The 14056-nt window shown below is 36.2% G+C and overlaps 1 protein-coding gene across 1 annotated transcript; it reads right to left on the bottom strand.

Moving 5' to 3' along the window:
* Positions 1-9462: 9462 nt before the first annotated feature.
* On the bottom strand, positions 9463-10404 carry LOC124250108 (olfactory receptor 6C2-like). The gene has a single exon (XM_046681890.1). The coding sequence runs from the start codon at positions 10399-10401 to the stop codon at positions 9463-9465; it is 939 nt and encodes a 312-aa protein (XP_046537846.1). The 5' UTR covers positions 10402-10404.
* Between the last annotated feature and the right edge of the window lie 3652 nt (positions 10405-14056).

Raw genomic sequence — 14056 nt, 5'->3', positions numbered from 1 at the left:
GTATGGTTCTAAGAATGTATGCATTTCTTCGAGGTTATCCAATTTTTTGACATATAGCTTTTTGTAGTATTCTCTTTTAATCTTTTGTATTTCTGAGGTGTCCATTGTATTCTCTGCTCTTTTATTTCTGATTTTATTTACTTGAGCCATCTCACTTTTTTCTCGGTGAGTCTAGCTAAAAGTTTGTCAATTTTGTTTATCTTTTTGAAGAACCAGTTCTTCATTTCATTGATTTTTTCTACTTTTTTAATCTCTTTCTGTTATTTCTGCTCTGATTTTTATTATTTCCTTCCTTCTACTGATTAGGGTTTTTGTTTATTCTTCTTTTTCCAGTTTCTTTAGGAAGAGCATTAGTTCATTTATTTGAGGTTTTTCTCATTTATTGAAGTGAGCCTGTATTGCTATAAACTTCCTTTTTAGAACCACTTTTGCCATATCCCATAAATTTTGGCATGCTGCATTTTCCTTTTCATTTGTTTCCAGGAATTTTTTGATTTCTCCTTTGATATCATCATTGTTCAGTAACATGATGTTTAATCTCCACATATTTGTGTCTTTTCCGATTTTGTTCCTGTAGTTGATTTCTACTTTCATACCGTTATGATCACAAAAGAATGCTTTGTTTTATTTCAATCTTCTTAAACTTATTGAGACTTGTTTTGTGGCCTAATATGTGATCTATCCTGGAGAATTTTCCATGTGCTTTCAAAAAGAATATGTATTCTGATTTTTGGATGGAATGTTCTGCATATGTCTACTAAGTCCATTTGGTCTAACATGTCTTTTAAAGCCAATGTTTCCTTATTGATCTTCTGTTTGGATGATCTTTCCATTGGTGTAAGTAGAGTGCTAAAGTCTACTAATATTGTGTTGCTGTCTATTTCTCCTTTTAAATCTGTTAATAATTGCTTTATATATTTAGGTGTTCCTATGTTGGGTGCATAGATATTTGCAAGTGTTATATCCTCTTGTTGGATTGTTCCCTTTATTGTTATGAAGTGCCCTTCTTTGTCTCTTATTTTAGTTTTTGTTTTAAAATCTATTTTGTCTGATATAAGTATTCTTACCCTAGCTTTCTTTTCATTGCCATTTGCATGAAGTATCTTTTTCCATCCTTTCACTTTCAGTTTGTGAGTGTCGTTAGGTCTGAAGTGTGTCTCTTGTATGAAGCATATACATGGGTCTTGTTTTTTTATCTGATCGGACACGCTATGCCTTTTTATTGGAGACTTAGTCCATTGACATTTAAAGTAGCTGTTGATAAGAATGTGCCCATTGCCATTTTGTTACTTTTTTTCTGGCTGTTTTAGTAGTTCTTCTCTGTTCCTTTCTTCTTCTCTTGCTCTCTTCTCTTGTGGTTTGATGGCTTTCTTTAATGTTATGCTGGGTTCTCATCTCTTAATTTTTTGTGTATTTATTATAGGTTTCTGGTTTGTGATTATCAGGAGCTTCATATATAATAACCTTCATATATAGTAATGTATATTAAGATGATGGTCTCTTTAGTTTGACCTCTTGCTAAAAGCTCTACTCTTTTACTCCCCTCCTCCCACATTTTATGTTTTTGATACCATATCTAACCTCTGTTTTGTATGTGTGTATCTCTTACCCTCTTACCACAGAAACAGATAATTTTAGTACTTTTATGTTTCAATCTTTCTATTAGCTTCATAGGTGGTTGATCTGCTATCTTTACTGTATTTTTGCCTTTAGTAGTGATTTTCTTTATTTATTTTTTGAAAATTTTATTCTTCCTATTTGTGGTCTTCTCTTTTCCTCTTAAATAGTCCATTCAGCATTTCTTGTAAGGCTGATTTCTTGGTGATAAACTCCTTTAGTTTTTGCTTTGCTGGGAAACTTTTATCCTCCTTCCATTCTGAATGATAACCTTGCCAGGTAGAGCATTCTTGACTGTAGGATTTTTCCTTTCAGCACTTTAAATATATTGTGCCACTCCCTTCTAGCCTGTAAGTTTTCAGCTGCGAAGTCAGTTGATAGCTTTACAGGGTTTCGTTTGTATGTAACTTATTGTCTTTCTCTTGCACCTTTTAGGATTCTCTGTTTATCTTTAATTTCATGACATTTTAATTATAATATTTCTTGGTATGGGCCTCTTTGGGTTTATCTTGTTTGATGCTCTCTGTGCTTCCTATACCTGGGTGCCTGTTTCCTTCCTTAGGTTAGGAAAGTTTTCAGCTATTATTTCTTCAAATAGATTCTCTGCCCCTTTGGCTCTCTCTTCTCCTTCTGGGACACCTATAATAAGGATATTAGTGCACTCGATGTTGTCCCAGAGGTCCCTTAGACTGGCCTCATTCTGTTTAATTCTTTTTTCTGTTCAGCTTAGGTGATTTCTTCTAGTCTTTTATTCAGCTCGTTGATCCATTCCTCTGTATCATCTACTCTGCTACTAAGTATCTGTAGTGAATTTTTCATTTCCAGTATTGTATTCTTCATTTCTGATTGTTTCCTTTTTATATTTTCCAATTCTTTGTTGAAGTTCTGAGTTCATCCATTCTTCTCCTAAAATCGATGAGCATCCTTATGATCATTAGTTTGTACTTTTTGTCAGGTGGATTGTATATCTCTGCTTCATTTAGTTCTTTTTCTGCGATTTGGTCCTGTTCCCTTTCTTGGAAAGTATTCTTCTGTCTCATCATTTTGTCTTTTTCTTTGTGCTTATATCTATGTATTGGGTCGGTCAGCTACTTCTCCTGAACTTGGAGAAGTAGCCTTATGTAAGAGATACCTTATGAGGCCCAGCAGTGTGTTGACCTCTCATCACCAGCTCCAAATGTTCCAGGAGTGTCCCCTGTATGAGCTATGTGTGTCCCTCTGTTGTGGTAGGGCTGCTCTTGCTGCAGGTGCTCAAGGAGGCTAGGCTATCCCCTACCCAGCTGGTTATAATGCTCAACTACATGTGGCTTCTATGGTCCCTTCAGTCACTTTATCAGGCATGGGGAGCCCCAGCACAGTTGGCTGCACATTCCTATTGCAGTTTTTCTGTGAGTGAATAGACTCCCAGTGTGGTTGGTTGCTAGGCTCAGGGGCTTACAATTGCTGTAGACCTCTGGCCTCTAAGGCTATTGTCAGCTCTCTCAGGATTGCAGGTGAGTGGGGCAACCAGGTCTTCTAAATATTAGAAAGTATATCTAAATGTGCTGTGGTTCAAACAAAAACGTGCACATGAATCTTCATAGCAGCATTATTCATAATAGTCAAAAATTGGAAACAACCTAAATGTCTATCAGCTAATGAATGGATAATCAAAATGTGGAAAATCCATGCAATAGAGTATTATTCAGCCATAAAAAGGAATGAAATACCAGTATATTCTACAAAAGGATGGCCTTTGAAACCATTGTGCTAAGTGAAAGAAGTCAGACACAAAATGTCACACATATTGTAAGATTCAATTTATAAGTGACCAGAATAGGCAAATCCATGGAGACAAAAAACAGATTAATGGTTGCCAGGGGCTAGAGGAAAGGAGTAATTGAGGTCACTGCTTAATAGATATGGAGTTTCTTTCTGAGGTGATGAAAATGTTCTAGAATTAGATAATGGTGATGACTGCTCAACTTTGTGAATGTTCTAATAACCACTGAATTGTACACTGTAAAATTATTAAAATGGTGAATTTTATGTTACGTGAATTTTACCTCAATAAAACAAAGCAGTTTTGGAGAGGAATATAAAAAAAGTTTAGATTGGATTAGAAGCTCTGAGAGCCTTCAGAACCCTAACTTTGTGATTGTCAGCCCACTTTGTGGAAATCCCTGTCTTGTTCAGAAGGGAGATTGAAATGTGAAAGGAGAAGGTAGAATTACTAACAAGAAAAATGTTGATTGCACTGCTGATGTATTTGGTGATAGTGCTTTTTAGTTTAGAAAAATCACAGGGAATCAAAGACAGAGAGGACTTATATTCAATTTATTGTGCCAACTCTTCATCCAAGAACACAAAGTAATAGGCTCCTAAGCATAAAGCTGAGAAAAATCAAATGTTGACATCTAAAGTGACAGATTTTGCACTCATCTCGGAAAGGCAAGCCGTAAAGCAGCCAAAATTGAGGCTAGCAGAGAGAAAATGGTGGAAGCATGAGAATGTGACATACAGATTGCATGCAAAAGGGTGAATTAACAAAAATCATATAAGCCTGTATAAAATTAAATACAGTATTAGTAGATAAAACAGTCCTAGAAAAGATGTGGTAAGCTTTAGATTTTAAATCTGGACGCTTATCAAAATCCTTTATTCAGTCATTATAAAGAGATTTTAATACATTTATTTTAAATAAAATGTTTAATTAGAAGAGGGAAGGTTCATAAGTAAATTTCCAGATATAGGAGAATTAAAATGAATTTTTACAGTTAACACTGCTATCTAAAGGCACCTATCTTAATGAAAAACGTATGGTCTTAGATTTTAAACAAGCTTCAAATTTTTATCAGTCATGTAAATATCTCAGAAAAGTGTAAAGAATATAATTTATAAACTACAGATGAATAAAGTTTTCTCCTGCCAGATCAAGAGATCAAGGACATTTGCACTATGAAAATGCAATAATAATCTTTTTTCAATAATTTTAACTAAGAAAAGCTATGCTAAAATCTAGACATATGATTCTAACCTTCATATCCCAGTGTAATTATATCATGTTACAGATTAATAAGCATGGAAAATCAATATTTGAGTAATACCTATTTTCTCATACAAACTAGACAAGATTAAAAATTATCCCTATATAATGCCTCCCTCACATATTTCCCTACAACAAAGCATCCTTTATTTGGAAAGAAAAGATTAGAATAACAACTAGTCACATATGGGATTTCAAAAAACACTGCAATTTTTTCCACAAATAACAAATTAAAGCAAAATAGTTATTAAAGTGAAAATTGGAATATTTCCACTTCTACTAATGGCACATATTTGATCCATTAATAAATACTTGGTATAATATGTTAATTCTAAGTATTGTACTATAAAACAATATTTCAAAGTTATTTTATGCATTTTTAAATTGTTTGAATATTTTCTGCTTATTCTCATTACTGGAGGAATAGCAGCTCAAAAAAACAAGACTCTTAATATATAAAAATCACTACCTTAAGCTAAACTGTGCACATTTGTTTTCCTCATAAAATAGCAACTTATTGAGAAATTTAAATGCCACATTTTCTTATTTGCATGCTTGTAAATGTTTTCACAAATGACATGCAATGTCAATTTGCTTTACTTCTTCACAAAATTCATTTTTGTTCCTTTGGTCAAAATCTGGATCAACCCATGTAACTGAATTATATGTGGAAACAATATCCAGAATTTGACACAGGATGCAATATTAAACTTCTTGAGTACATTGAGTAGTTTTTCAAGTGATGGAAGCTTATCAAAAAGACACAGTGCCAGCTTAAGGGTGCTCCAGTTGGATACATCTTGAAAAACTGAGAATCAGATGATAAATAGAACAATGTATTATAACACATAGAATAAGAAAAAAATATGTAAAAGTGTTACTGATATAAAAATGAGTAAATAAATAAAAGACAACAAAAGAAAGCCCTTTCACATTTGGTAAAACGTGAACTAGCAAGCATAGAAGGAATGATAGAGTTAGAAAATCTCAATAGAGGCGAAAACTAGTGGGTAAATGTTTGATGAGAAACAGTTTATATATATATATTCTCAAATTATTACCTAACTGAAAAATTAAAATAATCAGTGTGGCAAGACCAGGAGGACACCACCTTACTACATAACCAAAGTTAGCTTTACAACCAAAGAAAATGGCTAAATGTAGAGTTAATAAGTTAACAGAAACAAACAAAAATATATTTAATTAAAACTAAATGAGGAAAGAAAGAAAAATAAATGACATTAAAACTCCTGGGATAAATTAAAATGATGGTAAGACAGGAAACAGAAAGCAAAAGGTAACCATAACTATGACATCAGCAAGATGGTACGATAGGAGTTTCCTGTCCTCATCCCCTCACAGAAACATAAATTTGAATAACTGTCCATGCACAAAAATGCCTTCACAAGAGCCAAGGGTTCCAACTTAGAGACGACAGCCCATGCATTGAGCACAAATATAAGAAAAGGCATATGGAAGAGGGTAGGAAGGACAATCTCACATGACCTGTGTCACCCTTCCCTAAGCCCAGGTAGTGCAAGATGGAGAGAAAAAATTTCCCTGTGGGGCAAGGAGAGTGAAGTGAGCAACTGACATCACTGGGGACGCCAGCCCCAGTGAACTTCAGTGCCAGGCCAGCCCCCCCAGCCCAAGGCTGCATGTTGGCACCTGCTCTAGCACCAGTCCAGCCCCTGAGGCCCCAGGCTCCAGACCAGCTCTCACAACCCCAGCCTCAGGCCTGCCCCAGCACCAGGCTGACTCCACAGTTCTAGGCTTCAGGCCACTCTAGAACCACACGGCTCCTGAGGCCCTGAGCTCCAAAACTTCCCTGCGTTTCAAGGCTTCAGGAATGCCCCAGGAGACTTAGGCTCCCAGCCCACCCAAGTAGCAGGCCAAATCTTGCAAACCCAGGCTCTAGGCCTACCCCCTATAGACCCAGGCTCCAGGACCAACACCACACTCCCAGACCAGTCCTGTCCCCATGGACATAGGTGCCAGACCACCCTAGCAGACTCCAGCACCAGGCTGACCCCCATAGACTCAGGAAACCAGGCCCAACCCAACACCAGGTCAGCCCCCAGTAGATTCAAGCTTCAGGCTACCCCCATGGGCACAGGTTCCAGATCTGCCCCGTGGACCCAGGTCCCAGATTTGCCATAATGGAATCAGATGCCAGTCCTACATCAGTGGACACACGCTCCAGTCACTCCCATGGAGACTCAGGCTCCAGGTCAGACCCTGTGGACCTAAGCAGCAGGCCTTCGTACCTCCTGAGCCAGTCAGAAAGCCAGCCCACTTGAGGTCTTCAGCAGCAAGCCCACCCTTGGACCCACCAGATGGTGAGCCCAGAACTTCTGGGCGGAGGGCTGGTGAAGGGTTTTTCCTGCCAAAGCCAGTCTATAAAGACTGGAAGAGGTACCTACTTCAAATTTATAGACACCAATGAGTCCACAAGGATCACAAATAATCAGAGAAACATGATACCCACACAAGGAAAAAAATAAAGCACTAGTAAACAACCCTAAGGCCGTGCAGCTGCTCAGGATTAGCAGCTTGCTTTCTTTTATTTGAAACTATAATACTCCCACCACTGCGCATCTTTCTTCTCCAGTTTAAAAGAATGCTACTCTTCAATCCTGAGTGAAATTTCAATGTTTAAGATATTAACTACTAGTTATTATTATTTTTTCATTTATTTGTTGATATAAGACTTTAAACTCCGCATGTCAAGAAGATTGGAGTAATGCTCTTTGGCTCAGTTTCTTGGCTCGTACTCCTGTCTCTTCAATTTTAGATATTGATGTCCTGAACTTTTTCGTGTTTCAATTTATAAATTTAATAGTACATTATCTAAATTAAGCATAAAGTTATTTAGTAAATATATCAAATATAATAGTTATATTCAATGACTATTAACATTAAATTAAACACATTACTAAATGGCACATAACTACTTTGGTCTCGATAATGACTATTTTAGAGTCTCTTGTGCAGATTTCTTTATTCAGGTATTTCTTATAGTGATTTCAGGACATGAGAGCTCTTTGGCGAATGCTGCATGAGGTCATGTTGATAATGAATATGCTTCAAATTTGGCAGGGAGATGATAACTGCAATTTCACCTCATCTTCTTTCTCCTTATCAAAATATAAAATCTTCAATATGCTACAATAAGACAGATTATGGCACATAAAATTCATTACATAAATTCTGAAATACTTAGACAACAATTTTTTTCTCTGGTGTCAATAAAGCAATTTAGTAAACAGAGATAAACAGACACGTCGATAAACTAAGAGCATATTATTGCAGAGAGAGATCTCCACTACTCCATCAGCTTCTATGCATCCAATTACAGGGTCCTTTCCCATCCCTCTGCCACAAAAATGACACAGCTGCTTGAAAGGTAGTGTATTCCAGCGGATTGAACGTGACTTGAAATCAGAATTCAGTCTCCGTTATTTGCTACCTATGATATATTACTCAATTTTCTTCTGTCTACATTTTGATACAGCTAAAAACATATTTACAGGATTGGTAAGGACCTTAATAGTAAAGTTTGAAAGCAGTTTCACATACGATTGGAGGTTCAAAATGACAGTTATTTTCAAAATTATGCCAATAGAAATAATTTGAAGAATGTTAACTGTTGTTTCAAAGCCCACTTTTAAAATCTAAAGTAAGTAGTCCCTGAGTTTTTAATTTAATATAGCAGGTAATGTTTTAAAAAAGTTTTAAAAAATTAATTCTTTGTCGTTTCTGTTAGCCAGTAGAAGTAATTATTTGCTTTCAAAGATAATAATTTAAAACGTGGGAGCATTATCAGTGGAAGTTCGTTTTCATTTCTTTTTCTTTCTTTCTTTCTGTCTTTCTTTTATTTTTCTTTTTCTTTTTTCATTGGCAAGCACACTGTTACTTGCTTCAAACTCTAAGTTCTTCAAGTTAGGATTTGTCTTCAATTTTCCCCTTGATTATAATTCCAGTATTTAATCCCTTTTGTAATTTCTTATTTTTTCCTATTACTTCCTGTTAGATACCCTTGGTATCCTCTCAATTATTCAGTTAGCCTTGTGTTGATGTGAATAGCTGTCTTATTCCATCAGTATTTAAATTTGGTTTTCCAGTTCACTCTTATGCATCTATTCTGACTTTGTAGCCCATAACAAGCGCAGTTATGTTTAAATTTGCTTTATTTATGTGTATGACTTTGAATGGAAGTTCTCTAATGAATGTAAATAAATTGCTAATACATCTTATCAGTGATTGTAAAGATGTTTCCCTATCTTCAGTTCTGATTATTCCCGAACTCCCGTTGATGTTTCAAATTTCATGTTGTTGTTTTTATTATTTTAATTGGCCTGGAATGCCTTATTTTTTAAATTTATTTTTAATACATCATTGCTGTTGTTGTTTTCTATTATTTTATTCTTAGCTTTATGATATTAATTTTGATAACTGTTTTGGAGAAAGAAGTTAGTACTACAACTATATAATGTATCTTCTATATAATTTACCTACTTTAAAATATTATTACTTTCCTTCCTTCCCTAGAGCATTGAAGAAAAGACTAGGTCACAAATGAAGACAAGTTTAATTACTCAGAAATATATTTTGTAGTTTCACAATGAGGGAAAATACAACGTATGAATTTGTTTGAAAGATGAAGGAATTTGATTAAGGTGAGACTAGGATGCAGTATTGAATGTCTTTGAGGAGGTTAATCTAACTAAATTATAGGCACAACATAATGAAATAAGTTAGAAACTTTAGATAAATATTTAGAGGAATTTTCTTTCATTTACTCTGATTCATCAGAACTTCTATTTGTTTGAGAGACATATAATCCTCTTTATGGAGTCATTGAAAGCTTGCTTCACTTGCTTATTCCTCAAGGTGTAAATGAAGGGGTTCAACAAGGGAGCAACAGAACTACTGAGCACCACAACTCCTTTATTTATGGCCACCTGGTCCTTTGCCGAGGGCTTGACATAGATGAAGATGCAGCTTCCATAGGCGATGGAAACCACAATCATGTGGGATGAGCAGGTAGAAAAGGCCTTTCTTCTTTGTTGGACCGAAGGGAATCTCAGGATTGTCCGGATGATGTATGTGTAGGACAGCAGCACACACTCTAGGGTGATGATGAGTGCAAATACAGCCACAAGGGTAATCATTGGTTCTATTACCCAGGTGTCTGAGCATGAGATCTTTAGGAGGGGTGCCGCATCACAGCCAAAATGGTCAATGGCATTGGAGTCACAGAATTCCAGCTGGAGAACCAGGCTAAGGGGTGGGAGAATGACCATCAAGCTAGACACCCAACAGCAGATGACTAATAAGGAGCACACCCTATTGTTCATGATGGTCATGTAATGAAGGGGTTTACAGATAGCAACGTACCGATCATAGGACATGGCTGCCAGGAGAAAAAACTCTGTTGCTCCAAAGAGAATAACAAAAAATAGTTGACTTATACAAGCATTGTAGGTAATTTTATTGTCCCCAGTTGATATACTGTACAGAAATCTAGGAATGCAGGCAGTGGTAAATGAAACTTCTAAGAAGGAAAAATTTCTGAGCAAAAAGTACATAGGCGTTTTAAGATGGGAGTCCACCAATGTGAGAGTGATAATAACAAGATTCCCTGTTACACTCAGCAAGTAGGTGAGAAATAGAAAGATAAAAATCAAGATTTGCAGTAGTGGGTCATCTGTCAGTCCCAGCAGGATAAAAGTTGTTATTGCTGTGTGGTTTCTCATCACTGACTTTTGAATTCTACGCAGCCAGCATGTAAAACATCAAAGAGATTTAATGAGGAGGTAGATATTCAAATTCTGTAATACAAGACTGCAAATAAAAGTCAAGCAAATTACTCCACATTTATTTTCTCCTTTCTCGTGATAATCAATATTGCCACAATTGCAATGGCCTTCCCGAATTTTACGTGTATGAGCAGCAGATTATTCCTTCTGGATTCAGATTGTAGTAAACAATCCATCTTTTTCTCGGATAATCTTCACCCCTCAAAATTTAAGAATTTAGTTGATTGTAATTCATTACACGGATTGGGTTTACAAATAAGTTAGAGGAAAACAACATGATGTTATTTCATGTGTACTTAAACGGTCTTTATCCAAGACAAACCTTGGATATAGGACATATCCAGATAATTAAGACCATGAATTCTCTTCAATTGTTACTGTCAAAGGATTGTTATAAGGGTAAGATGCATTTCTCCTGGAATTCAAACAAACACCAATGACAACAAAACATAGCTCTGAATCCTGAGATTTTCCTTTGTCTTCTTATTCTTTTCTGTTGGTATTTGTTATTTTTAGTTCATAGATGGTTTGATGTACAACTATTTTATCTATAGTATGAGAAAATGTTGTATTCCAGTTATTTACAAAAGGAATATCCTCATATGCATTCATGTTCTATTTCACTTAACTGACTGTGGTCCCATTTCTCTCAAAGTCCTTTAAGCTGAAAAGACATGTAATGTCACTGAATATAGTCTTCCAGGCTGTGCCTTTTTTCGTTATGTTTTTAGTTCCTTTGAAAAGGTATTAGTGTCTCCACCTTCTCATCTTACCCCTATTCAGTTTAACTTTAAGCCTCTGCAACCTGATTTTCACTGCCAACCCCCCACTGCTTTCTAACGTCTGCAAGAGCTATATCACTTTTGAAGCCAGTGGCACATTTTTGTAGCTATTTTGTGGCATTTCCACAACACTTTTCTAATTAAAGTTCAGTCCCTCTTCAAGTGGATTCTCTGCCGTCGCTCTGATATTCCTTCTAACTCTACATCTCCCTTTCTAGTGTCCTGCACACTCTCCTCATTCTCTGTTCATCTGTCAAATACTGCTCTTCCCCGATATTCTGTCTTGAGACCTCTCCATTATTGTTTTCTGGTTTTTATTTTTCTTACTCCATATTCTCCAAGGGAGATGTCACTCAGTGCAATTGATTGTCATTTGTATGATGGATTGCCGCATGAAGATCATTGCTAAGTATTCACCACCAGTTGGATGCTCCACAGACACGTCACATGCTGTACGCTCAAAGTGAAATCTTGCTCCCTCTCCAAGCCTTCTCCTCCTCCAGTGTTGACTGTTGCTTCGTAAAGATTAGTCTCTTTTTTGTTGCCTGTAAAGCTCTTCATGGAGAGGACCTTCCTTATTTCCCCACCTCATCACTTTCAAGGTCCTCACCCTTCTTCCTCAAAATTTAAGTTCCACTAACCTTGACTACTTGCAGTTCTTAAAATTTTCTACATGTTATCCCCTCTGCAAGGGCTCATCCTGTAACTGACTAATGGCTCTTGGTCCTTCAGGGTTCTCCTCAGGTAGAAGTTCTTCAAGGAAATCTTCATTGACCCACCCAGAGTATGTGAGATTATGATCCTGTGTTATTTCCAAGCACCTGTTGCCCACCCTGTCTCAGAATATACATACTGGATACTTCAGAAGGCTTATATTTCTCCTCTGTGTTTCTGGAAACTTCTCCATTGTAGAGGCTATATTTTACATATCCTCACATTCCCTTATGTCTGGCATCTATAGAGTATTATGCAAATGTGAACTGAAGAAACGAAACAGAGTTCTCCATGTACTGAGACTAAGCTATATTCTTTACTGCCTATTTTTGTCAGTTGGTTCAACATTTTAATTTTCACATTTGTTTCAAATTTCACTGTAATTTTGAGTGCATTCTTACACAAAAGGCCTGAAAAATCACAATTGTAAACTTTGTAAGTCCTCCTTTTCCAGACTTTTCCTCTGGCCTTTGAACTAGCCCTTACTTTACTTTCAAAGTAATTCTTCACCCACTGTTGTTGTTCACTTGTTGGTTTTTCTCTAGCAATCTCTCTTCTGGATCTCTTGCTTTTAGGTCCTTACATATTTTCCTATTGTCCTGAATGTGCTCCCCATTTAATATTTTTAGATACTGAAGTTGTTTGACTTTCTGCTTCCCCTTTTTTTCAAAGTTGAAACCACCTACCACGTGTCTAAAGATTCGCTCCTCTTCTAAGAGAGACGGTGGAGTGTGGCATGTTCTCTTTAGTTTTCCCACCTCAGTCCCCAACTGCAGCACCCTTCCCCTGAGAAGAGGCACTGATGTTCTTCATTCAAGGAATTATTTCATGTGGTTTTTATTAAAATTATCAGGAATTCACATCGATACTATATATGGAGACATTCCAGAAGTTCAAGAATATCTTAATATTCTTAGGGTCATTTGGGTCACTAGGAAATTCCAAGAACATGAGATTTGTTCTATCTTTGTTAGATCCCTTCTTGCTACAGAAACTGTGCAACTCGTAGCATGTATTCCATAATTTTTAAACGAATGATTTAATGCACTTTCAATAGAATTTTAACTCAATTTGGATTTTAATATTTTAAAATGTAGAGAAAATTTCAGACAATACTGATAGCTGAAAGGTCCAGACTGCAACATCAAGAAGATTAGAATTGCTGCTAAATACTGTGATTGTACCAAAATAGAATCTATTTATTTTGATTAAATAATTTACTTTCCTACCAATATTCTAAAACCTGTTTCTTTCCTGTTAACACTCCTAGTCTGTTTGTTAATACAACCTGAAATTAATCAATGAGCTAGCCTTTAATATTCATAGCATTAATTCCATCCCTCTCTTTATACACATTTCAAAAGGCTCATTTAGCTGTCCCATGTTTTTCGCTGTCCAGAACCAACCTCAATGAATAGTCTTTTCAGAGAAACAACTGTTTAAGCATAGAGACAAATCAACAACCAACTTTTGGCAAGGGAAAAGTATGTCATCCCGTTTCTGCACCTTGAAACTGTCATAGAGCCTCTAAAAAGTGTGCTATTCAACTTTTTCTTGCCTTGTCTGTGCTCTTGTTTCTCCATCTCTTTGTCCATCAATTAACCTAAAACAGCACAGCCTTCTAATCTTTATGTGGACCCACACTTTGAGCTACAGAATCTTAAACCATAGTAGCAATGGATTGCGCTCTTTTGCAGCGATTCTTAACTGGGAGTCCAGTATTATAATACGGCGATTCTATCACCCCTAGGATCTGTGACCATGCTTGGGATTCTTTGGTACAGCACAAATCTCAGGTGCTTGGAATCAGACATACTCGAAAAATAATTCTTATTTATGCAGGAGTTCATAGCAATATTCAAATACAGCATACATTTCAGAATTACTAATAGGCTGTTGGCACATACTGCAAAATAGCTTTCTGCTCCATTCCCACAGCCACAGATCTGAGTCCCTTGTGAACCGACTGTTGGTGAATCACAAGAGCAGTCATTACAGAAGCAATATCATTTGGAAAAAAGAATAGAATGCTAATTCTGAGAATCTTAAAGACAAAATTTACCTACTTAATTATTTGACCCATAGTTTGATTTTTT

The sequence above is a fragment of the Equus quagga genome, chromosome 1 (assembly GCF_021613505.1).
Source record: "Equus quagga isolate Etosha38 chromosome 1, UCLA_HA_Equagga_1.0, whole genome shotgun sequence".
Classification (NCBI taxonomy): Eukaryota; Metazoa; Chordata; class Mammalia; order Perissodactyla; family Equidae; genus Equus; species Equus quagga.
Note: the sequence above shows the minus strand (reverse complement) of the source record. Positions and strands in the feature narration are given on the sequence as shown.

Excerpts from the sequence above, each read along its gene's own strand:
- LOC124250108 (XM_046681890.1), bottom strand. The coding sequence starts at position 10,401 with ATGAGAAACCACACAGCAATAACAACTTTTATCCTGCTGGGACTGACA.